The 27,632-nt window shown below is 28.8% G+C and overlaps 1 protein-coding gene across 1 annotated transcript in view; it reads left to right on the top strand.

The window, feature by feature from the left end:
* LOC117172291 (serine/threonine-protein phosphatase 2A 56 kDa regulatory subunit epsilon isoform) overlaps positions 1 to 27,632 on the top strand; it is a 163,100-nt gene that overhangs the window by 115,977 nt on the left and 19,491 nt on the right. Inside the window, exons 2-6 of the mRNA XM_033360048.1 lie at positions 8,067 to 8,263; positions 12,916 to 13,110; positions 14,473 to 14,603; positions 18,808 to 18,925; positions 23,470 to 23,745. Coding sequence (XP_033215939.1) covers positions 8,067 to 8,263; positions 12,916 to 13,110; positions 14,473 to 14,603; positions 18,808 to 18,925; positions 23,470 to 23,745 — 917 coding nt within the window. The remainder of the gene's footprint in view (positions 1 to 8,066; positions 8,264 to 12,915; positions 13,111 to 14,472; positions 14,604 to 18,807; positions 18,926 to 23,469; positions 23,746 to 27,632) is intronic.

Raw genomic sequence — 27,632 nt, 5'->3', positions numbered from 1 at the left:
ACTCGGGATACTTATAAGATACTACCATGATTTTTTCAGATTTTTTGGTCCAAAAATAAATTAGGCCAAAAACCGGCCTTACCGACCCTCCCCCTTTCTTTGGAGAATAAATTTTTATCTGAACTAGCCGAATAGCAAGTGTAGTTAATATTGCTGTGTTATTTATTATATAATTAAATACATTGGAATATAAAATAATACTGTACTACATTGGACTATTATTATTAATATTATTCTTATTATTAGACTGATGATTATAATACTAAGTAAACATTTCAAAATTTAATGTTAAAATAGAAATAATATAATAATAATAATAATGAATATGATATTTAGAAATTTCATGTCTAACTATATTACCCTAACTTTTCCCTGCAAGTTGTACCTCACTTTCTGTTCAGACATGAAAACCCCCCCTTTTGTCTAATCCTCGCTACGCCACTGATTTATCAATCGTTTTTTTTAAATCTCTTTTCTTCAAAATTATTTGACTGGGATACTTAAACTCTTAGAGAAATGTTAAATATATATATATCAGAAAGGATCGTATTTTTAAGTACTTTTTTCATGAGAATTAGTAAACTTTTCCTAGCGATTCTATTTTTGAAAATTATTTCACTTTTTTTCTACTATTTAATTAAATTCGCTGAAATCTCACCAGACTTTTTTATCCATCCAGGAGTCGTAGAAAAGTCACTTGAAATTTAAGCGAGTATTTTTTTCTGTGTATTTTCTTTCAAGTCACTTCCGTTACAAGCTTGTAATTTTTGAATAATTAATACTTTTTTATTAGACAGAAATTGAAGGATTAATTGAGAGTCGTTTAAAATCTGGAATAGTGAGGGGGAAAGAAATACGAAGCCAATGCAGTTTTCCTTGTGTCTGGATTATGAATACCCCTGCTCCAATTTGTATCACGGGCGTACCAAAATAACCTTGCACCCCGATAACCATATTACTGTTATGTTGGAACTTCTTTCTTTTCCTGCTGTTGGCTTGAGGAGTTAACAATTTTCCTCATTTTTTATCCACTAATATCGAATGTATCTACTAATTCGAGTTCGGAAATCTTATTAACAATATCGATCCAATTGCATAATAATAGTCGCTGCAGGTTTTTCCACAATTAACATTATTCAGTACTTAATTTGGAAGGCAAGTTCTGTCCTAAATTCGTGTAATTTTAAGCACATTGGTTGCAATAATAAATCATCTTCTCGGAAATCGTAACTGATGACCATGAGTAGAGGAGAAACTTTTAAACTTTGTCAAAAAAATCGAATATTGGAGATTGAAAGTTACATTATGCGATGTTTAACTATAATTCGAGAGAACTAAAATTTTAAAAAAATTAGTATTAAGTCTATAATTGTTTAGAAAATTAAGTTATAAATAAGCAGCGTGTTCTTGTATATCGGTTTTAGTTGCAAGCATATATCGAGGACGAGAGCCTTCAAGGATTTATGTTCCCGCTAAAAATAAACTTAGGTAAATTTGATAGAACTTCAAGAAACTATCAAATTTGTGTTATTTTCAATATTTATGATTCAATTATAAGGTCATTAAATTATATATTGTATGTTATAAACTCAGGTTTCGAACAATATCCCGAATGGACGGTGAAGCGGAATCTGGTAACTTTTTGAAACCGAAAAATTACAGTGAATTTATTCTTCGACCGGGAATTTTTCTAATTTTTTGGGATAAATTTCCGACCAATTTCCACCTTCAAAATCCTTCAAGCTGCGTATACCTATGTATTTTGATGCGCTGATTTAAGGACGAGCTGGAAAAGTGGTTCCAGATGTGACCAATCACTCTTTTGTGACCAGTCACTAGCATGTGTTTCTTTAAAGGGCGAGCTGGAAACGTGATTAATTTTAAATAAAATAAATATATTATCTCTTAACTTTAAAAACAATGTACGATTCCATTACATTCCTGTACTGAATGAATGGGAAGTATATTTATAAGCAGATAGTAACCGGAAATAGGTATATTTTATGTCCGAAGAAAAAATATAACATGTGTGCTTATGGCATTTGCCAAGTTTAAATCGAAAAACGGTCTTTCGAAGTTCTTTCAGTTTTTGTCTATGAACGTTTTAATTTCACAATTATCACTTAAAAATGGACCAGTTTCTAACGAAGTTTGGAATCGTTCAATTTGTGATGATTCCTTCAGAGAAATACCCTCTTGTGACAAAAGGATGTTTCTTGACGTAAATTGAATTTCCTTTTAGATTTAAGGTAGAGAGGATTTTCATTTGTCTCGACAGGAATCCTTTTGCAGAAAAAATGTTCCTTATGCGACTAACTTTGTCTCTGGGTTTTTATCGTTTAAATTATTTAATTTAAGACGTAGACAATTTAAAATTATTCAATTTTGAACGTCATTTTAGAATATTTCAATTTAAAAGTCTTTTATTTTTAACGCTAAAAATGACAGTAAATTTACTTTTTATCGAAAATCTTATCAATAAAATTCATATAGTCAAAAAATCTATCAAATCACTGAAACATGAAGTACAATATTTTTTCTTAATTTTCGTGGTTTTAATAACAAATGCTTAAACCTTCGAGTTTAAAATATTTCATTTTAAAAATCTTCACATTTAAAATTCAGCGTTGTTTATTTCTAAAGTTTAAAACTGTTTACCTTTAAAAGGTTCATTAAAATTTTTTTATTTTTCGAGTCACTTAATTTTTGGTTATCCAATCCGGAACATTACAAATTTAAAAACGTGCAGTTTTTTTATTCTTGTTTTCGGGATTGTTTCATTTTCTCGGCAATTTCAAATTTCATGTTATTGAAGGCGTGTGTAAATGTTCCATTTGAAAAAATTGAAAAATAAAAGTACTGGCATTTTATAGTTTTAAATTAAAAGCTTTAAGTAAAAATTCTTCAATTGTAATGGTTTTTAATTTGAAAGAAAAGAGAATTTTAAGTAATTCTGATTTATTTTTATGCTTTTAAGTCAATATTGCGGGATTTCACACGTTTCAGTTTTTAATTTTAAATGATTGCTACTTAGAAGAGTTTCACTTTGAATTCTTTAATTTGCAGATAAGCATTGATTAGAGATTCATAATTGATTCTGCCGAAAAGAAGAGACTCATCTACCGAAAAATGGTGGAATTATGAATTTTTTTCGAGATTTCTTTATTAAATTTGTTTGTATAACAAATTATTATTCTTTAAAAAAACAATATCTAAAGTAAATGGTCGTCAGGGAAAGATGTACAGTGGATTCCGAGGTTGATTTTGCTATAAGAAAACAGACCCCACATACTTCAAAAGAGTCAAATGATGCATTTATTTATGAAATTTGTTAAAATAATACGCAATTGTTGTCTAATAGCACATTTTTACAGTGGAAGAATATTGGTAAGATACTATCACTTAATTCTTCTGGAAAAAATGACATATTTGTAATGGAAAATGGCCTGATTAGGACTTGGTTGATTAAATTTGTATAAACAATTGATAATTCACATTTAACTGCTTTTAATTTTAATTAAATATTCTTTTACTTATATTTTCATACACAAAATATAGGTCAAGAGTATTTTATTGTCACAAATAGAGAAGACATTATTTGTATTCACTAAGTTGTTTACAACAATCCGAACAAGTTGCTTATGTGGTAAATGCAGCCGGACGGTATTTTTAGTCAGTTTCTGCCTCGCCCTCTGACCATTTGTAGTCCGGCCAGAACATTTTTTTTAAAAATGCAGTCTTGAAAATACAATTCTCTGGCTTTTTCTTCATTTGGAAGTGTATTTCAATACAAACAATTTTTGCTTTTAAAAATTAAAATTGATCAAATACAGCTGAACGTATGGAATTTTCAAACAAAATTTTGTGGGTTATTTGTCTGATAGAAAGAATTTGAAAGGTGGTGACCTGAATCTTGAAAATAAATTTCTTTCAACCCTGAATTACAAATTTCATAGATACAGTTTCTGAAAAATTCCTTTTATTCCTAGAGCTTTGAAACCTCTGCACATGAAGTCTGATATGATCGATAGGATTCTGTGTGAACAGATTCTGTTGGCTCTGATTATCAATTAATTCCCAGCCTAGTTTCAATCTTTCGTATCCGATGGTTTCAAGTTCTCTTCCCACCGTCTTCTCTTCGCTTTTGAGTATGAAATCAGCTTCTCTTCAATTTGTGCAGTTTACTTTTTACTTCTGTATTCTATCGTTCACTACACTGCACCTCATGTTCAGAAGCTCGTAGAATAACTCTCTGTTATCCTGGTTAGTTCGAGTACAAAGTTCGATTATTTGAGTTCAACAGCTCTACGGTTTCTTTACTAACGCAATTTCTATCATTTATACACTCACTGAAAGTCTGATTTCACCCTTTTACCATGATAAGTTGACATTTATCAGATTTTTATAACCGTTCTTAATAAAAAAGTGAGAGTCAAAAAAACTTTATTATTATGTTGTAGATTACTTCTTAAATGCAAAAAAATCTTACCATTTAAATTTCGCGCCACTCTAAGATTAAAATGCAACACTTAAACATAACCTCTACATTCTTATTAGGTACTTTCACTTCATCGTCAGCTAACTTAACTTCGTCGAGTGATAAGGGAAACCATAGCACCAAATGCATGGGCCAAAACTTAATTTTCATAATATCTTCGTAATACGTAATTACCATTTTATTTTTTACTTAAATATTTCTTAGAAAATTAAAACAAATTTACAGATATACTTCTATAGAAAAAAATAGTTTATACATAGATATTAACAAAATAGGGTCGAAAAAGGTTCAGCAATAGGTCAATCGAGGCATTTCAAGGACGCGAACAAATACACTAGATATAATATTGTTGTCTTTTGAATATCAAAACAGCTTTTCTCATATAAAAGGAATAAATCATTTCTTAGAAAATTGTCATAAATAGGTACTGGTGGGTCATAAAAGATTCAACAATAAGTCAATCGATGCGTCTCGAAGATCATAGTTATTATTCCTGTTTTGAAACAAAAAATTTGATATTTTTTTATAAACTCGATTCCCAAAAAATGCCTACGCTCATGATGTTTTTTTTTATGCTCCCTTATTTTATAGTTTAAAATATTCTTTGAGAGAAAAAACGATGAAACCTATGTTCTTTACATAAATTACTTCAAGCAAAAATTTGATGTGCAAACAAATATTTTTTTACTTTTTGCTTATAATGACATTTTTTAACTATTCAATTATATTTTTTCTTTCATTAACAGAAATACGTTTTTTAAATCTCTGTATTGCAAAACGAAATTTTGATTTGTTGATCTCGGTTTTATAATTGGTTTCATAGATTTTTGTATTAATTGAATTTCAATGGTTCTAGGCTCTACTATTAATGATACAAATTATTTTTTAATTTTCCCAGGTTATTTATTAAACATTTATACTGTATAAAAATAAGCACAGTTATTTATTACTTAAATATCAACTAAAGTAACATGTAAAATGATAGTTTGACCTCTTCATTAATACGTGATAATTTAGCTTTCATTATTGTTTAATAAACCTTGTAGTTATTCTTCGTAAAATTTTTGCTAGCAATCAGTTATCAAAAATGAGGCTTAAAAATTTTATGTCATGCAGAATTGTTTAGAAACGTTCTAAAAATATGTTTTTCTTAATGAATTGGATGCACACTTTTTTGAAAAAAGTAAAATATTTGCATGATTCTTCTATCCAAGCTAAAAAAAATCAGGTTTGACAAATCAACTTTTTCCAAAGAAATTTGAGTTTCGCTCAATCCAAAAACAAACTTTCTGCACATTTTCAAAGAATTTGAATTTAAATATTTTTTAAATTTCTAAACTAATAGTACTTTTTTATTTCGAAATTCATAAACCGAACAGAAGGTATTAAAAGGGACGGCTGCATAATTTCGAAAAATAAAATTCACGAAAAAGAAAATATTCGAAATAAAAAATTCCTGAAATCAGAAAATTACAGAATATTAAAATTCCCGGTAGGTCATGACATTACCGAATTTGAAAATTCTCGAAATAAAATTGCCGGCACTATAAAATAACCGACACCTTAACAGTTCCTACACAAGTAAATTTTTGAATCTATACAATTAAAAAATTAATAAATAATAAAATAAACAGTAATTTATTATTAAACGAGTTTTTTAATTATTTAGATTCTGAAATTGTATAATACGGAACTTTTTCTGCATCGGTAATTTTATAGTGTCGGGTATATTATTATTCAGCAATTTTTATCTCCAGAATTATCTACTTGCGGGATTTTTATTATTGAGGAATTTTCCAATTGCAAAATTCCAAATAATCGGCCATTTTATAATTGAAAATATTTACTTTTTGGGGAAGTTCATATTTTCGGCAAATTGGTTTTTCGATATTTTCACTTGTGTCGATATGAACCGAAAACTTATAAAATAAATTATAAAGCCGATCTAATAAAACGAAAATTTTATTTTGTTGTAGGAAATTGAATAAAACTTATTTTTGTGACTAAATAAAAAAAATTGAATTACATGGTAAAAAAATGACATTTTAAACAAAACAAAAATTAATTTAATTTTTTTGCATACAATTTTGGTTTATAAAACTTTATGTAAAGCACATAGGTTTCTTAACTGTTTATTTAAAAAGTCATTTGAAAGTGAAAAATAAGGAATATAAAGAAAATCAGGGCAGGTGTGTTTTCGAAATTGATTTTTTAAAAGAATGAACTTTTTTAGATGAAAACATGAAAAATAAATATGAAGGAGTTGTTGAAATCAATTGGAATCGCATAAAACGTCGATTCTCCGGGGTTAATTAGAATGAAGAAATCGAGCTTAGCGGTACAGACTTTATTGAACCAGTGAAATTCGTGTTTTACATTTAGAGACTCAACAAATTTCCAAAATAGAAAAAGTGCAATAACATTCAACAAATGTATTTGAAGTGAATTCATTGGCAATAAATATTTTATCTACTAAAAAAATATGTAGTAAAAATTTTTAATAGTCGATGATGTAAGCTCTTGTTCGTGTGTGAGTCCAGAATGGAAGCCATCTAGATTAGAACAACAAAAGTACGAAATGTAAATTGGCAATTTTATTTTTCATCTTGAGGAAATGATTCAGCTCGCGATTCTCAAATTTTTTCAAGAAACGACCAATGATTATTATACTTTGATACCGCATGAGTGCATTGTACTGCTTCTTCACAATAATTAGAATTGATTTGTACACATTTGCAAACCTTGGAAAGTACTCTTATATAAGCTTGTGCTGCGTTTATATATATTATTCACTCGAGCCTGTTTCCTTTTTTTTTGCTCAATTCTGTGTTTATTGACTTCAACGGCTCGAACTGCTTTTTTTCTCTTCATTTTTAAAAAAAAAAAATGTTTTTAAATGTACAAGATTGTTTAAAATATCTTCTTGTTTTTTTAATTATTCGAATATTGTTTTGTGTCTAGGAGCATTATGCTTCATTACAATTTTGTTCCTTTTTTAAGTCTGAAAACTAATTATTTTTTCCTTGCCAACCCTAAATGATTTTAAGCAGAATTTTCTAAACTAGAAAAATCAATGTTAACCATTTATTTTTTCATGGTTAAATAAAATTTAATGTTCCAGAACTTAGATCATTTTTTTATAAAAACAGTTTATACTAGGTATTTAAAAACTTCACTCTTTTTAATACACTGCGTTTCAGATGTTGTTACTTTTCAATTCTGACGCTTTCAATTTCTAAATAGGTTTCTTAATTCCAAATATGAAATTAAATTATTTTAGTTTTAATTATTATTTTTGGAATTCAAATTAAAATCCAAAATTACGTTTTTCTTCGGTCGTTCAGATTTTCCACAATGGAAATTTCATAATGGACCTATTTCCGGTCTTAGGCTCCTAGTATCCTATTCCTAGTATCATCCCTCATTCAAACCCGAAAATAAAATGTTGATCCTGACTTTAAAAAACGCGAATGTCTCCCAAACAGTTGTAAAATATTATGGTGATAATAAAAGCGAATAAGAAATGTTGAATTGCGTCTAAAGGTGATGTTTCTTTTTTGTTTTATAGATGTTACGCCATCGGAGCAGGAAGACTTGTTCATTAGGAAGTTACGGCAATGCTGTGTGACTTTTGACTTCATGGATCCAGTCGCAGATCTCAAGGATAAGGAAATTAAGCGTGCAACTCTCAATGAACTTGTCGAATACATCACAGCGGGTCGAGGTGTACTCACTGAGCCTGTTTACCCCGAAATCATCAAGATGGTACGTGTCTTCGAATACTAATTTGACAATAAAAATGTTTGAAAAATTTTTTTCGATCTTATTAGGGACATGTACCAGACTGTCATGTTACGAATTCTTTTAAACGAACATAATCATAAACTAGTATCGCTCGAGTGAATTTACCATACCAAACAGACGTTTTATTTATTTATCTTTTCAATTATAATTCATTGAATTTGGTAGAATTTAAGATTTGATCCACTTAAACCTAAATTTCTGGTGAAAAATTTGAAACTTTATTCAGTCCTTATTTATTAAAACATGTGCGTGAATTGCGCTTTTGGCTTAATTCTGATAGAATAAAAACAGGTCATGTCTATAGTACCTTTTAATATCAAATTTGAGACTGCTGATAAGTACTGTAGGTGTAATTATTTTTTATTATTTCACGAGCACATTGCTTCCTTATAGAAGGAGCTAGGTTTATCTCTTTAAAAAAAAGTAAAAATTGAGACTTTTAATATTTTTTAAGCTTATGTTTTTGTCTTACCAAAAATCTTATTTTTAGAAAATCAGGGAACCCATAAAAATGTAAATTCATGTGGTCTGTTACAATAAACACACTGTAAAAAAAGATTTGTGTAAGATTACAAAGTTTCGGAAAATTAAATATTGCATCATTGTAAATATCACACACTCCACTGTGTGATTTTACAAAAGTATGTGAAATTACATCCTGTAGCGATGTAAATAAAAAGACCCTCGAACAGCAGTGTAATATTACACAATCGATAAAAATAAAATTACACATTCCCTCGTACGAACTTTACATTCATAAGGGAAAATTCAGTCGCAGCCATGGACATAGTCAAAGTTTTTGTTAGTTCTTAGCATGGACATAGGAAACACGGGACTAGGCATACCATCCTAACTAGGGCGAGTAGGGTTGAATCCACGGGAGGGAGGAGAATTCCATGAGTGGGGAGAGCCGCCATCTTACGATGTGCCATTTGATTATGCGCACGAGCATTTTTGCCGACAAACTGTGCATGAAAATATAAACATGTGGGCGCTGCCATGTTTGTCGTGGAACATCAAAAGGTGGCGGACCTCCCCCCTCATTGCATCACCCCCGCAATGGCATGCCTAGTCCCTTGTTTCCTAACTTCATCGTCGCAGCATGTAAAAATATCATGCGTCGGTAAAATCACTTTCCTGTGATTGAAAATTAAATCGAGATTTTTAATTTGATCAAAGATCTTTAATTTTACCCTGGCGGAAAATGTAAAATTTTTGATTTATAATTAATTTTGAAATTTAGAATAATTAATCAAATAATATGTGAATACGAAAGCGTCTCTCGTGTTCGTTGTTTATCGATGCCTTTATCCTTCAATTTTGGAGCATTTTTATTTTTTATTTTTTTGCGAGGAAATTGACAGCTATGTTCAACTTTTTTGACATCTTTACACACAGTAGACTGAATCCGAGCTTTTCCTATTTTGCCTTTTCCATTTTCTGCTATTGGAACGGAAAAAATGCGGTTATTCAAAACGTATATTTCATATTTTTTTATGGAAACATCAAAAAAATACCCATAGTATTTTATGTGTTTTAGGTAAGTGGTAACGTGTTCGGCTTGTGTTTCTTTAATCTCCATGAAATTGTACGAAGTTTGAACTTTCGAGAGTTCGAAACCTGTCGCCCTGATAAATTTTATTTTATTCTTTCAGATAATGAATTTTACATTTTCGCATGTAAAATTATCGGCCGAATTGGAATATCACAACAGATTCGTAAAGTTACTCCGATACACGAGGGTCCTTTTATTTACATCCACCAAAGATGTAAAATTCAATAGATTTTTTTAACAGTGCAACTTTTTAACTTGCGGTAGTTTTAAATTCCAAATTATTTTTAAAAATGTCTTCATAGAAACAATATACATTTTTTTTAACTTTCTAAGTCGCTATTTTGATTATTCAAGAATGGTCGTCAAAAGTTCATCAATAGTTCAATTCACTCGTCTCGAAGACGCGAACAATTATATCAAACATAATAATCTTATATTCCCAATTAAACAAAATTAGATTAAAATCAAATTAAATAATTCTGTAATGAAATTTAAAAACGATATTGGTAGATTATGGTAGATTAGCAAAGTACTTTGATTGGGCAATCGATGCGTCTCGAAGACGCGAAACACTATAGTATTGTATTTTGAATATTAAAAAAGTTTTCCTCTTATTAACAAGATAAAAAATATATTTTTTAAATTTATAACTCGGTATTTCTAGATCATAAGAGGTCATGGAAGGTACGTCATTCGATCATTCGAAGTGCCTCGAAGATGCGAACAAACATGTCAGATACAGTACTTTAGTATTTCTAATAAGAGACCAAGTTTTACTCATATAAACAGAATACACCATTTTTTTAAAAACTTTGAAAGTCGGTAATAGGATCAACAATAGGTCAATCACTGCGACTCGAAGGTGCGAAAAAATAGACTAGATATAGTATTGTTGTATTTTGAATATTATAAAAGTTTTTCTCGTAGAAACGGAATAAACTTTTTTTCTTTATAAATCGGCACTGATAGGTCATACAAGATTTAGCAATAGGGCGATCGATGCGTCTCGAAAACGCGAAAAAAATACATTAGGTATAGTAATGTTGTATTTTCAATATCAAAAAAGTTTTTCTTATTTAAACAGAATAAACCATGTTTTTAAAACTTAATGAATAGGTATTGAGCGGGACATAGCAGATTCAACATGATGTCGATCGATGTTTCTCAAAGATGCGAACAAATACACTGTTTTCGCGTATAAACTGAATAAACAGTTTATTCTTTTTATGTCATACATCGGTATTAATAGGTCATAAAAGTTTCAACAGTTGATTGATCGATGCGTCTCGAAGACGCGATCAAATGTCCTGGATACCATATTGTTGTATTTTTAATATAAAACAAAATTTTCTCAGATGGACAAAGTAATTTTTTTCCATATTATTAAACTAAAAAATCGCTTCTAAAATTTAACAATCAAGCTCAAAATCATTTTAGAGCTGAATATAAATCGGAGCTACAATTCTTTCAAGTTTCATAATCATGGCTCTTACTTTTCGAGATATGATGAACACGCGCACACACACACGAGAATTTAAAAAAATTGTGTTTTCGAGCTTATGGGGTTGAATTTGATAGAAATATGTTAAAAAAGTATATTTAAAATTTTACGCCAGTACAAAGTTTTCTCTTTGAGGAAGCAAAACATATCAATTTGATAAAATTATAATAAATACATCAATTCAAATCTTATCGAATTTAAGCGAAATCTGAAAAAAGAACAATTCACATTTAAATATTAAAGTTTTATATTTTGTTTTGAAAACAATTCTTATGTGCCAGTGTGTAAGTTTTAAGCTTTGAAATTGGAAATAAGAAAATGAAATTTCAAAACGAAGAATTTAGTTCGACGTGTACATTTAAATTTGAAACTGTTCTAATCTGCAAGATGGAAAAAGTTTCGAGTTTGCATTTCTTTTTAAAAGCGTTGAAAATGGTCTCCAATTACAAAAATGGAATTAAAAAGCAGTCAAATTAAATCTTTTTCAATCTTCGATCTATAAATTTAATGTATTAGAATCACTCGAAGTTTTAATAATAAATGTTGTCAAATTTGATTGCTTACAAATGTTCATGTTGTAAATCCAATAAAAATATACAGATTTGATTTTTTTAAATAATACAATTGAGTTTTTTAAAAAATACGTTTAAAGGTGGGAAAGGTTTTAAATTGACATATTAAATTATCCTTTGAGTGTGTTATTTTTGAACTGCTAAAAGGTCCGTTTTCTCAATAAAGGTATTGAAATAATTTCATATTCGCTTTATTGCAAAGTGCATACTATGTTTTTTAAACTTACATACCTGACTAGAAACTTTATACATTGAATTAATGCACTGAGCCAGTTCGTAGAAGATAATATCTATTATTGTATAAATCGTAAACTTCTTAATCTGCTTACGTAAATACTTTGTGCAAAATTTCAAACATTTCTAAAGATTACATCTAACTATAAATAATACTATTTGAGAAAGTATAACATTAAACAAAAAATCGAGATTTTGAAAGCTTTTTTTAAATTAAATTCAATAGTTTTAAATCCTTGATTTAACATTTATACATTTCAATTCTTGATTTTTTTAATTCTCAATGATTGGCACTTAAAAATGATTATAAATTTTTAAATATTGACAATTATAACTTACAATAAATAGCGTGGAATGTGTTGAGAACAATCGTGCACTGTTTATTATGTTTTATTTGTGAATATGTCTTAGTTACATATATTTAAACAAATGGCTAATCTGGGGGGGGGGGGCTACCATTGTACCCATTACCCTATTATAAGTTATATGGTTCACTTTAATTTTATAACTACTTTCTAGTTTTAAAAACATTTCAAATGAACTTTCCTTTAATTTAGATTTTTAAAAAACATATTCCCAAACAAAAAACTCGAAAAAAAACCTTAAAAAACTGCTGAGAATTGAATCAAATTTAGTTAAAAATTCACAGTACTGGGTGCATGAATTATAAACAATTGAATTATCGAGTATTCTAATCAACTTAATGGAATTTACTTTTTGCGAGATCGTTTGAATTTACTTTTATTTGCAGATTTCGGCAAACCTATTCCGCACGTTGCCACCTAGTGAAAATCCAGACTTCGATCCTGAGGAAGACGACCCAACAATGGAGGCGAGCTGGCCCCACCTTCAGTTGGTCTACGAATTCTTTCTTCGCTTTCTCGAGTCCTCAGACTTCCAGCCTACAGTTGGGAAAAAAGTTATCGACCAAAAATTTGTTTTACAGGTACATTAGCTTGTTTAATATTTTCCTCATTTCATTTGTCACTGGAGTCTTTCTAAAAAATGAATAGGTCCCGAAAATCTCGAATGCATTTTTGCTGCATTTTCAGAATGTCAATTCGGTAATTTGAAAAAATCACGTGCTTGAAGTTTAGAACGTGCCAATGAACAAACATTTTTACTGACGACTTTTAAACTAGAAACAGTGCTAAAATACTAATTTCTTTCTATTGAAAATTACTGATTACAAAGAAAACTTTATTGCATTCTTTTAAATTATAGGTGGAACAATATTTGTGGATAAAATTGAATAGGGAAGAAATATTTTATTCATTTGAACGTTCAGAATCAATTTTTAAGGAAAGAAATAGCTAAATTAAACCATAAAGTACGAATTTTCAACAAATTGTTTAAATCCTTAATCAAAACAGACTAATAAAAAAAATGAATCTTTAAAAAAAAGCAAAATTTTCAACTAAAAAAGACGAGTTTTCAACTGAACACGTGAATTTTCAACTAAAAAATATCAATTTTCTAGCAAAAATTTAATAGCTGTATTTTCAGCCAAAATATAATTTTGATCAGAATAGTTAAATTTTTTAACAAAAATTTGAATTTTTCTACCCAAGAAATTAATTTTCTACCAACACAGGCAAATTTTCAACCAAAAATAAAATAGTTAAATTTTCGGTTAGAGAAATAAGCTTTGAACTAATTAACATTTTTAACCAAAAAGATTAAAGGTCTATAAAACAAAAAGTTTTGACAACAAATGGAATAGTTGCATTTTCAGTTAAAACAATTTAATTTTGATTAAAGAAAAAACTCATTTTTAATCAGTGAAATAAATTTTCATCTGAAAAGATTAATTTTCTACCAAAAAAGATTCATTTGTGACAACATAAATAAATTTTCAACCAAATATTTTAATTTTTAAAGAAATTTCCAAGCAAAAATTTTTTTCAATCGCTATTAACGAACAGCGAAAGCCTTAAAGGTTTTATCAAATATATTGGGAGAAAAATTTATTTTTTATGTTTTTTAATTATTAAAACAATATTAAAAGTGTGGTGTCAGGTTATTACATACGCAGCGAGTCATATTTTATTAATGAGAAAAATAATCTGCTAATTTTCAAGAATTGCAAATAAAAAAAATGGTGAATTTTCTCAGTATAATTGAAGCTTCGGCAGCCATAACGTTGGATCAGCAAAAAATATATTTTGTTCTAATCATTATTCAAACTGTCAGTAGATGATAAAATAGTTTATTATATAATTTATAACAAAATGTTGGAAAATGGAACGATTTGTTGTTGTTTTAAAGTTTTATTCAAAATGAGAAATTGCTTTTAATTCTTTTGCAGTTATTGGACCTGTTTGACTCGGAGGACCCTAGGGAGAGAGATTTCTTAAAGACAGTTTTACATCGTATTTACGGAAAATTCCTCGGCCTTCGAGCCTTTATACGCAAACAGATAAATAATATCTTCCTCAGGTAAGTTTAAGCTGTTTAAATTAAATTTTACCTTATTTTAAAGTCCCAGAAAATATCCACTTACATATAATCTATTTTATAAATAATTACTTTCAATTAAAGTTTAATCATGATTTAGAATTAAAATTGTTTCAAATGGTTAGAGGTTTGAAAGCTTTCTGGTAAATTTTGGATAGTTTCAAATGAAAAGGCTTTGAAAATTGGATGCCTTTTGAAGTCAAGTGCTTTCAGGCTTTAATGCTTTTCAATTTTGTGTTACGTGTCTAATTTGAGTTTTCAATTTATCTTTGTGTTTCCCAGCTTAAAACGGAAAAACATTAAACGCTTTAAACTTTTTCAAAATATCGAAAACTTCCAGATTAAAACTATTTTACATTAAAAGTTTCAATTTGAAATTATAGAATTACAAGTTGTCAAAATTCGATTTAAGACAATAAATTTGTTTTCAATTCGTAATTGTTTAAGATTTGAAGGTTAAACATTCTAAGTCATTTAACTTTAAGCGTTTGAAATATAAGATTTTTCCATTCAATATGTTCAATATTGAATTGTTCTAAATTTGAAAGTGTTCAATTTTGAATATTAAAAAATTCATTCTAAGTTCAGTGAGAAAACATAAAATTGGAAATATTGTTTAAAATTTAAACTATAATTATTTGGGCTTGACAATTAATTAGATATGGTTGAACTTCAAATATTTTAAATATTTATTTTTCTAAGTAAAACTAAATACATGCAACTTTTAGACTCAATCAGTAAGCGTTTGGTGTTCAAATCTTGAGCCTATTTTAGGAATTTATCACCTTTTTCTCCTATTTTGGGATTTCTCATCTTATGTCACCTTTTTTCAGTTGAAAAAGTACAATTTTATTCAAAATTACAACTTGCACACCAAATAGAGTTTTTATTACACTTTCCTAATCGACGAATCTTGAACCAAATGTTCGAATTTTCAAACAAAAAAGATTAAATCCAAATGAGGATTTTTACACCAAAAGGATTGATTTTCTATCCAAAAATACAAGTGTTTAGTAAATCAGTTGAAATTTTGATAAAAAAAATAACTTTGTAAGAAAATAGATGAATTTAGATCAATTCTGAAAAATAAATATAATACTTTTGTTTTGTTTTTGATAAAAAGAACTAACTTTCAAACGAAATAGATTTTTGAACCAAGAGGTTAATTTTAAACAAAAAAAGGTGACTTTTTAAAAGCCTATTTCAATTTTCAATAAAATAAATAAACTTTCAAACAATTTGTGGAATTTTGAACTAAACAGCAAAAATATAATAGTAAAGTTTTCAATAAAAATTATTAACTTTCAAATATAAAAGTTGAATTTTCAACAAATAAAAAAAAATATATTTTTCTACCAAAAGATAAATTTTCAACAAAAAAATATAAATTTTCTACAAAAGTATAAATTTTCGGCCAAAAACGATGACTTTTTCAAAAAAATCGTTGAATTTGCACAAAAAGTATATTTTTTAAGTCAAAGAGATTATTTATTGAACAAAAATACAATAATACACTTTAAAAAAAAAGAATTAATTTCCAATCAAAAAAGATGAATGTTCAACCAAAAAATATGAATTTTCAATTTAAAAAAATGAATTTTCTGCTAAACAATATAATTTTTCGTCCAAAAACGATTATTTTTTAACAAAAGACTTTAATTTTCTATAAAATAGTTAAATGGTTAACTCAATAGTAGAATTTGTAACCAAAAAGTAGATTAATTGTAAATTAACTTTTTTGTTATTTCATGTTCTTGTTTTTAAAATTAAATTGTTTGATAGAGAATTAGACTTTTTGGCTTCAAAATTCAACAAATTGGTATGAAATTAAACTGTTTTGTAGAAAATTCGTTTTTGTTTTTATTGGAAATTCATTTTTAATGAAAATTCATTTACTTCATTTTTGGTTAAAAATTTAACATTTTGGTTAAAAAAATTTGTTTGTTTGTTGAAAATTCGTATTTTTTTGGTAGAAAATCAACTTTTTTTTGTCAAAATCTAGTCATGTTGAAAATATATACTGTTTCGTCAAATCTAACTGTTTTTTATTTTTTATTAGTGTTGTAGTGGAAATATCAACTATAAATTTTTTTGATAAACATTAATCTTTTTTGTTGAAAATTCAATAACTTGCTTAACATTATTTTTCATTCTTGGCTACAAATTTTTTCTTGGTAGAAAATTCACTTTTTGGTAGAAATTTCATCTCTTTTTGGTTAAAAATGCAACTTCTTAGTTGAGGATTTATCTGTTTTTGTTGAGGATTAAACTATTTCATTGAAAATTAAAAAATTTAACTTTTTTATAGAAAATTCGTTTTTTTTCGTTGTTTTAAATGAAAATTAATTTTTATCAGTAGAAATTCATCTGCTTAATTTTTTGGTTAAAAATTGAACGTTTATGGCTTAAAAATGCAGACTATTCATCTACTTTGTTTGAAAAATGAATAATTCGGTCACGGATTTAACTATATTGTAAACAATTGGATGGTTTTGTAAAAAATAATTGTTTTTTTAAATTGAAAATTAGTTCTCAGTAGAAATGTAAATACTCCATTTTCAGGGTGACCGTTTTAATCAAAGAAAAAAACTTTCGGCATCTCTCGGTTTACAACAAATTACAACTTGTTAGTCTTATTTATCATTTGTTTATCACCTATTTGTCACCTGTTTTAGAAAAAAATGTCACCTATTCAGATTTTTTCACACCAATAGGTACTGTGTTGACTTTCCATAACAATCAAAATTGTTCATTCTCAATGGCTTCCAATCGTGAATTTTCACATTTAAAGGAGTTTCCTTTACAGTTGTTCAATTAAATCCAAACACTTAATTTAAAAATTGGTCAATTTTTAACGTTTTGAGCTTTAAAGTGTCTAATGACACTATTTTGAGAAAAAAATCCAAAATAGTCCCAAAAGCTATTATTATATAGAAAAGTTAATATTCTTTATTTCTTAAGCATCGATTTATGCGACATTCTTTTATTTTTTCAACCTTCTTTGGAAAATGTTTGAAAAATTGTACCATTTTAATTTATAACACTTGTTGGTTGAAAATTTTGTCGTCGAAAGCGTCCGAAATTGAATGATAAAAAATTCTATATGAAAAAGTTTACATATTTATATTTCCATGGTACTATTTTAAAGCATAATTTCGAAATGAAAGGCAAAATTTGTCGATATATAGCAAATTAAATATTCATCCAAAACTCATTATATATCAAATTGAAAGAGTTATACTAAGTTAAAGCATTCAACTTTTATTAATATAACAAATTTCAATGTTTTATATTTTGAAATTAGCTCATTTGAAAATCATGTAAGTTGATGAGTGTGTGGATCACTCCTTTCATTGGAGAATAATATTAATATATGGCCGTCTGTAAAATTGGAAGCTGATTTATTTTTAAATAATTCAAAGTATGTACAAATTTACGGGATGTAAAAACACTTGAAATTTAAATCTATCGTATTATTGCGTAAGATTAATTTTTTTGGAATTGGTGAAGTACGAATTAATTTTTAAAGATTTTCTTGATATTCGTAAGCATTTTAAATCATAGTTCGATTATTCATTTTATGCGATTATTCTTTTTGAATTATTTAAATGATTTAATTAATATTTCTGGAATGGAAATGGCACTGAGAGGTTTCGATTTTTTAAAATTACCTTTGGATAAAACTGGAAAACACCTTAAATTTTGAAATGAAAATTCTGTAGTAAAAATGGTATAAAATATTAAATTAGGATGTGTTATGCAACATTTCATCAAACGATGAGAAAATGTGCAAGTAGCACTTCCATTATTCAAGTTCAGAATTTACATAATAAAATCTTTTAAAAATGTTAAATACCTCCATAGAAAGCTAAGTTGTCAATATAATGTTTTGGAATTCCTTTACACTACTATTTTGTTCAATTTTTTTATGCTTTGTAAATTAAACAAAATTAATGGCAATCATCGATAAAAAAATACACATTTATTTCTAAAGAAAGAAATTTCTCGAAATTCATACCACTAGTTTTCTACTATTTGCCATAACTTATCCACTATAGGCACAACTTTTTTGTAAAGTGAGTCCAAGCCCTGCAATTTTAACTCATTCATTCTGAGAGGTTTCATAACTAATGTGTTTGATTTTTTCAATAAAATGTGGTATATAACTTTTTTCTTTAATTTACAGGTTTGTGTACGAAACGGAACACTTTAATGGCGTGGGCGAACTTCTAGAAATTCTCGGTAGCATTATCAATGGATTCGCTCTCCCATTGAAGGTCGAACATAAACAGTTCTTAGTTAAGGTACTATGAATCAGAATTATTAATTAATTAATTAATTTAATAATCAGTGCAACGCGCCCCATGCGCGCGCCAATCTCCGTTTCAGGTAAATAGGTTTACAAAAATGTGGGTCTATGGTTTTTTTTGGTTAGGATAGAATATTTGAAGTAATATAAGCAGGGTGTCTACTCTACCTAGAAAACCTGGAAAACCTGGAATTGTCAGGGAATTATTTTTAGGAGGATTTTTTTCGATTTACATTACTGTATTAAAATACTTGGTTGAAAATTCGTTTTTTTTTTGGTTTGAAATCAATTCTTTAAACTGAAAATTCAACTACTCTATTTTTGGCTAAAAATTGATGGGGTTTAGTTGAAAACTCAAGTACCTGGTTGAAAGTCCATACACTTTGTTGAAAATTCGTTCTTTTTGGTTGAATTCCATTGTTTTTTTTTTATTGAAAACTACTTGAGAGTTACTCTTTTGTTTAAAATTAATTTTTTGTTAAATATTCATAATATTATTTGAAATTTTATCTCCTTTGAAAAATGAGTTATTTTGTTGAAAATTCGTTTTTTTTTTTTTTACTAAAATTTAATTATTTTACTGAAACTTTTAGTTAAATTACTTTAAATTACTTTGATTTCTGTTGCAAATCAGTTGGCTTTTTTAACGGAAAATGCAACTATTTTAATTGAAAATTTCGCTAAAAAATCAATCATTCTAGTTAAAGATTGATAATTTCAATTAAAAATGCATGCTTTTTATTTAAAAATTAAGTATTCAATTTTTTGTTGAAGCTTGATCTTCTTTATTTTAAAATTAAACTAATTGGTTAAAATTGGTATTTTTATATTTGATGATGCAAATATTTTGTTGAAAATTCATCTTTTTTGTTGAAAATTCAAGTATTCCGGTTAAATATTCTTCATTTTAGTTGAAAATAAAACTACTTTTTTCAAAGTTGAACTCTTTGATGCAAAATCCTGTTAAACAAAACAAGAATTCAACGATCAAATTTGAACCACAACGAATAAACGAGAACCAAAAATCCTATTGTAATCTGAAAAAAAAAAACAAAAAAAATAAAATAAAATTTTCGGAAAAAAAAGAAAGAAAGAAAGAAAAATGAGAAGGCAGCCAACCACATCCCCTTCCCTCTCTTTTTCTTTCTTTCGTCTTTTTTATTTTTATTACCATCAAATTACAATAAAATAAAAATAAAAAACATAAATAAATAAATTTGCATTACCAACGTTTCGGTACTCGTAAAGTACCCTAATCAAGGCAAGAAAAATTTAAGTGGTAGAAATTGACAGCACCCACGAACAGGTGCTCTCTCTTTGATACCTGAGAATCGAATGAGGGTCAGTAGGCCAATCTGTTGTAAACGCAATATAAATATCTGTCACAATTACGTCAGAAATAGAGAAAGTAAAAGAAAAACAGAATTCATCCAAATCGTTTTGTTCAACCCATCCAAATCGGTTTTTAAATTAATAGATAACTTTTTTTGTTTTTTAATATAAAGCATTTCCATGAATTCCCTCTTTCTCTCATTACTTTCACTATGCAAAATTTGAACATTCAACTTCTTTGTTAAAAATTCGATTTTTGTTTTGTTTGAAAAATCGTCTTTCTTGGTAGAAACTAATGTTTATGTTTGAAAATTAGTTGTCTAGTTTGAAAATGTTTTTTTTGCTCAAAAATTCAAGTATTTTAATTAAATATCAATTATTTTAGTAATTTATTCATATTTTTGGTTGAAAATAAAACTATTCGAGTAAAAGTTCAATTAAATTTATTTTAAAAATAAATCGGTTTTTTGTGTGAAGATGTAATTATTTTAACTGAAAATTTAACTATTCCATTTTTGCTTCAGAACTCATCTTTTTTAGTTCATGATTCCTCTTTTTGTTTGAAAATGGTTAATTTTCAGTTGAAAGTTCAACTGTTTGATTTCAAATTAACGTTTTTTTTTAATCGTCATTTTGGTAGAAAATCAATTTTTTCGCTTGGAAATTCAACTATTTGGTTAAGAATTCATCTATCTTTTGAAAAATCTAAATTTCAATTTGAAAATTTAAGAATTTTAAGCGGCTTAAATTGAATTTGATATAGTGCCCACATTAATTTACCTAAATATGCACAGAATTTTATGTATAAGTAGATCAAATGAAAATTCTTAATAATTATTATTCAAATTCGTACACTTTAGAGACAAATTCAAGAAATGATTCATCATATTTTTAGTATTATTTAATTATTTAATTAATATATCGTGCTGAAATATTTTATTAATTTCTTGTAATATTTTGAAATCCTAGAAACTAAAAAAAAAACATTATTTATGATAAAATCGCGGAAAATTATACCTATAAAAAACTTGAGGTACCTGGAAAAAATCTGGAACTGTCAGGGATTTTTTCCTAGGATTTGAGTAGGCACCCTGATAAGGCAGTAAAAATTTGGTAATGTGACATATAGGGCAATATGGCACATAGAGCAATATATCACATAGGGTATGTGTTCTTGCTGAGGGTAGTATATTTTGTACAATATTGCACTATTGTTTCTAAAAACATATAAAAATTTAGTCTATAATTTTGGTATTCTCAGTATATTTATTACAATTTTGTACTGTCTTTTCTAAGAATATTCTCGATTCCTGCAACATCGACGTCCGCGAAATGCGTGGTGTAGTCCTAAAATAAAAAGTGGCCTGGATGTAATTTCCATAAACTTAGCTACCAGTTTAAATTCTAAATTAAAAATTAAATTCTAAATTTAATTCTAATTTTAAATTAAAATTCTCTAATTTGGTTGAAAATTTCATTGTATTGGTAAAAAGTAATCTTTCTTATAAGAAATGTTTATCTTGAAGAAAGTTTTTCTTGAAGAAATGTTAAATCTTTGTTGATAATTCATTTTTTTAGTTTTTTATTTATTTTTTATTTTATTTCATTCTTTATTTTAAATTCCTCTTGCTAGATTCTCTTTGGTTGAAAATTGAACTATTTTGATGTTTTTTAAGAAGAAACAAAAATTATTTTCTACGTCTGGAAAATTTTTAATTTATAAATAAATGTAGCCGGAACTTAATAATACGATATCTTCCAGACTAATAAAGATTAGTCTGAAAATTAGAATTAGTCTGGAAGATGTAATTATTAGATTCTGCCTCTATTTATTCATAAACTATTTTGATGAAAATTCATTTCATGTTTGGTTGAAAAAAAATGTTTTAAACTATTTGGTGGAAAATCATGTTTTTGGGATAAAAATTCACATTTTTTTGTTAATAATTGGTTTTAAAATTAAATAATTTAGTTGAAGATTCAGTATTTTGTTTAGAATTTGTCTTTTTTGTGTAGAATATTAATCTGCTTATTCAAAAATTCGAATTTTTAGTTGAAAATTTAACATCTTTGTTTAAATTTTGTTTTGTAAAACATTTTTTTTTTTAAACCGGCTTTTCCATATTTTATTAAAATTTTATCCTGTATATTTGATAAGTTGGATATTCGTCTTTTTTTGATAGAACATTAATCTTGTTGGTCAAAAATTTATCTTATTCGTTGAAAATTTAACAATTTTGTTATAAAAAAATTTGTTTGTTCAACGTTTTTTTCTATCAGAGTTTTCATCTGAAAATTTAAATATTCCGTCTTTTATTGAAACTTTATCCTGTATATTGTATAAGCTAAAAATTCAACTGATTGTCAGAAAATGCATGTATTTTGTGAAAAGTCGTCTTTTTGGGTAGAAAATTAATCTTGTTTGTTGAAAGTTCAACTATTTAGTAGAAAATTTATATATTTGCTTAAAAAGTCGTCTTTTTGTGAAGCACATTATTCTTATTTATTGAATGTTCAAAATTTTTGGTTGAGAATTCAACCGACTTGGTAAAAATGCATCTTGCGCGAAAATAAACTTTTTTCATGAAAATTGAACTGTCTTCTAAAAAATTTGTATTTTTGTCTTGAAAATTCAAATATTTAATTTAATTTAAATCTTTTTTTTAGAATTCGACGATTTGGTTAGAAATTAATTTATTTTGTTAAAAATCTAAAAGTATTTTTGGAAAATTTAACTATTTTGTCACTCGTATTTTTTTGTTGAAAAGTCCACTAAGCTGTTAAGAATTCATCCTTTTGGATTGAAAATCCACCTTTTATGGTGAAATAATTCATCTTTGTTAGTTGAAAATGAATTTTCTTTTATTAAAAATTCGAATTTTTTGACAAAATTGGCCTTTTTGGCTTCAAAATTTTACTACTTGGTTGAATCTTTAATTACTTGTATTCTTCGAAAAACTCGACTTTTTAAAAATAAATCCGCTTTCATTCAATGTCTGCATTAATGGGGGGGGGGGGGGGGGGGGGGGGGGGGGGTAGAAGTCTTAAATTGGTCACGTAGTTTATGGATGGGCCATAACTGGAAAAATTGTCCGTGTGACAAGAAAGTGTCTCGACTACGCCACTGGAAATAGCTGATGGAAATTATGACTGGAATCAAATGAAAAATTGCAAGTGATCGTATTGAATATTGTGTGCGTGTTTCAGGTGCTCTTACCACTGCACAAGGTGAAATGTCTTTCGCTCTACCATGCGCAGTTGGCGTATTGCGTGGTGCAGTTCTTGGAAAAAGACGCTACTTTAACGGAACCAGTTGTCCGGGGTCTCCTCAAATTCTGGCCTAAGACGTGCAGCCAGAAAGAAGTCATGTTCCTCGGAGAAATCGAAGAGATACTCGACGTCATAGAACCTAGCCAATTTGTTAAAATACAAGAGCCTCTGTTCAGGCAAATCGCGCGCTGCGTTTCGTCGCCGCATTTTCAGGTAGTTTAACATTTTTAATTTAACTTCAGTTTAATCCTTAAAGAGCATACTGGGTCTAAAATACCCAGTGACTTATTTGCGCTTTAAAAAAACATTTCATTGAATTGAAGCTTTGATTTGTTAAGATAAATACCTGCTTTGGTACGAACACTATAAGAGTAATTTTATTTTCGAAGCGCCGTATCTCGGAAGTATTCAAGAAAAATTTTAAGTCAAAATATCCAAAACTTAAAAAGTTATGAATTTTAGAGTGAAAGAAGTCGTTTTTTAATTTTTTTTCCAAAAAGGATTTTTTTTAACTACTTTAAATTTAAAAAACTGTTATGAAACCTTTTCCTCCTTAAACTGGATAGATTAAAAATTAATTGATTTTCTTGTAAAAAACTATCCAATGCCGTCGGCACAGCACACGGTTGAATACCCTTGGGTATTTAACACCCAGGGTGCTCTTTATGTAATTTTACGGAAGTGTGCCAACTTTAGTGTGTTACAACTGTTTAAATTTCTAAAGGGCCGTACTTAAATTACATAACGGATTATAGGTCCTCTCTAATAGTTTCCAGAAATACTTTGTTGGTTATTGTTGGTAGAATTAGGCAGGGTGTCCAAGAACTTAATTTTCAAAATTCCTGGATTTTTCCTTGATTAATTTTTCAGTTTCAGCAACAAAATATTTCAATTCTCTATTAAACAGTTACATTATTATCCGAGAAAGATGAAATTTGATCTTAAACAAACGTATTTGTAATGAAAAACGACGAATTATTTTTTTATGTTGAATTATCTTCCAGAAAAGATTTCAGTTTATTTTTCAACACCAAAATATTAATTTTAAACGAAAATTAAATTTTCCACAAAATAGTGAAATTTTCAAAAAAACAACAGAATTTGAAACAAAAAAGTAATACTTTCGAACAAAATAGTTTAATTTTTAACCGAGCAGTTTCATTTTTATCCAAAAAAGATCAAATTTCTCTTAAAACAGATAAATGTTGAATTAAAAAAAAAAATTAGTTATATTTGCATGCAGAAAAGATTGTAGTTCTCTTTTCAACACCAAAATATTAAATTTTAAATAAAATGTAAAGGACCCCGCACTAAATGTATGGGAAAATGGCTTTCGGTGAATTTAGCTGAAACTTTGTAATTTTTAAGGTTATAAGTGCCGGATGAAATATCCGTAAAAAAAATCCAAGAAAATGGACAGTTTTAGCGCTATGCGGCGCTAAGCGCTAAAGATCAGTGAATAAAACGAATTACAACAGATTTTGTTACAAAAGCGATGTCAACATAGAAATCATGGTTCAGATCGTGGTCTGTCATATTTTCGCCTACACCGTTGACTCATATAGCGCGCTTGTCAAAACGATCAAACGCTAAGCGCCCAAGATTTTAACTTGACTAATTCATCACTTTTTTAAAGGCAGAAATGGGACCCAAAGTAACATTAGTAACTAGTGCGTACATTCCGATAATAACAGTGTACCCTTCGCAAGGGGGCCGAATGCTAAGCACCCATGATCAGCGAATAGAACCAATCCCAGTAGCTTTTGCGAAATATTAAACTATTTCTGGCTCTTAATTCGGATTCGCTTGTTCACCTCTATTAGCAGCGTCTAGAATACTTTGTAGCAAGGAAGTTTGAGGATACTTTACGTGTTGCTGGTGACGTGCATAACCCAGGAACCATAAAACGCTTGCAATATGTGCGCAAGTGCAAAGAGTTCTGGCCCCTGACTTACATGTGCAGTAATAACCGAGGAGCGTTTCGTTATTGTCTGGTCCTATGTCATGGATCTCATTGAACGCTATCCACAGCTGGTACCTTGTCGCATTTCGGAAACGAGAAAATACTCGTACTCTGATCAAACCAGGTCTATTAAGTCGCGTATCTAGTTGAAACTCCTTATCTTCTTCTCGTTGCAGCTTATCTTGAACGTAATATGGAACAAGTTCTACTTGATACACGCCAATTGTTATGTCGCGTATTTCTTCCAATGTAAGGCGAGGAAATTGTGGTACTTGAAGTTCATGCAGGCGATTCCAATTTGTATTTCCGTAGCGCATATTGTCCACTTCTACGCGCGCTTGCACAATATTTGACTCACGAGCTCTCTCTATATATTCTCTTGCAAGCTCTGCTGTAGCGCCTTGCATCTCGATAACAGGATGGTATCCATTAATTATGGCACCAGCAATACGAAAGCAGTCCCTTAGATTGTGTACATGAGCCATCGGAATGGTTTTCTCGAAGAACTTGAAAAAGGACTTTATGTGAAGATTTCTGGATTCCACTATCCATCTAGATTTCGTTATTAGCCGAGCTTCGTTTGCTTCTTCCGTTACCAATTGACTCTGTCCTTGTTGGAGAAATGGTGATATCTTGGACACAATTCCTAAGCGTTCTAAAAGTGGTTGGGTATCTCTATATCCACGGTCCTCTATAAAAATATCACCAATGTCGAAAAATTATCTCATACCTTCCACAACTCTTTCAAATTCGTTAATGATCATTTGTGCGTCATTGTTTCGCGAGTCAGAAAAATATGGTCCTTGTATTTCAAGTATGAATCCGTTTGGAGTAATAATGAGAGCAGGTTTTACCAAGTGACGTCCTTTATGTTTGCAGAATGACTGTCGAAGTACGCGAAAGTTACTGCTCTTCTGCATGTAAGCATAAGTTCCATCGATGATAGCAATAGCTCTGGGAATTTCTGGTTGTGGATTATATAGTTCATTGGCGAATGATATCACGTGTCTTTCAATGCATTCCTCTCTGTTTATCGCATTAAATCCAATGTTATCAGGCACAAATCGCTGCATTAAAGACTCTCTTACAGTAGAAATGGCCATTCTTGTAGCTTGCCGGATCGAATAATGAAAAATCATTTTCAGAAATTCATCAGAAAGACCTTGACGCATTTTGCAAAGGAAAGTCAGCAGATCTTTTTTCCTCACGTATCTGGCACCATGTCCATGTAACTGCGGAATAGGATCACAAAATGCATACAATTCTCTAAATTGTTCTTTTGTTACAGGAGCAATTGCTTCACACTCTTCATCAGTGAAACTATCCTCATTGTTAAACGCCTCGGCCGCATAAACATTTGCTTCGTTACGAAGTTGCTGCAAAAACAGAAGTAACTGCTGTCCCGGAATCCTATACGGTCTATTAATCGCTTATAGTCCAGGAAGCAAGGGGCCTAAAATAAAATCATGTTCATCCAAATGATTTAAGCATGCTCTTGTTTCTTCTGGAATGAAAATGTCCATGACAATAAAAGCGTTAACTCTACATTCAATTGAAAGCCTTGGAGTATTAACATCTGTATTACAGAACATGCAAGTTTGCCTGCCTGTTTGTGTAAGAAACATTCAGTCTTAAACAGCCTGGGTCACGTTGGAGCTCCTCTATCTCATTGCGAATCGATTGATTGCAATTGAGACATAACCTACTCTCATCGGCGACTTCAAGTGGTGGTCTTCGAAGTTGAAGGCGTCTAAAAATTGCAATGTTTTGCCTATCAGGATTATTATTTCCATCAATTCAAGCCATTTGTCCTGTTTGATAGACTGTATCGCACACATAGCAATTAACTCCAACTCTGAATGCCATTTTTAAACCATAAGAGAAACAAGCTCGTATGGTCTTGAAAGGCAGAGGAATGTATTAATAAAACGAAAGAAAAATTCAGAAAGAACAAAATAAAACAAACACATGAAACTAAACACAAAAAGGGAAGAAGAAATACAACACAATTAATACAGAAGGGAACAGATAGAAAATTTTTTTCCTAAGCTTACCAATAAAATTACTATCCGCTCTCGAGACCTTTCACAAAAGAAATGACAAGCATACCATCGTCAATGGAAATAATAAGTGAATC

The sequence above is a fragment of the Belonocnema kinseyi genome, chromosome 5 (genome assembly GCF_010883055.1).
Source record: "Belonocnema kinseyi isolate 2016_QV_RU_SX_M_011 chromosome 5, B_treatae_v1, whole genome shotgun sequence".
NCBI lineage: Eukaryota > Metazoa > Arthropoda > Insecta > Hymenoptera > Cynipidae > Belonocnema > Belonocnema kinseyi.
Note: the sequence above shows the minus strand (reverse complement) of the source record. Positions and strands in the feature narration are given on the sequence as shown.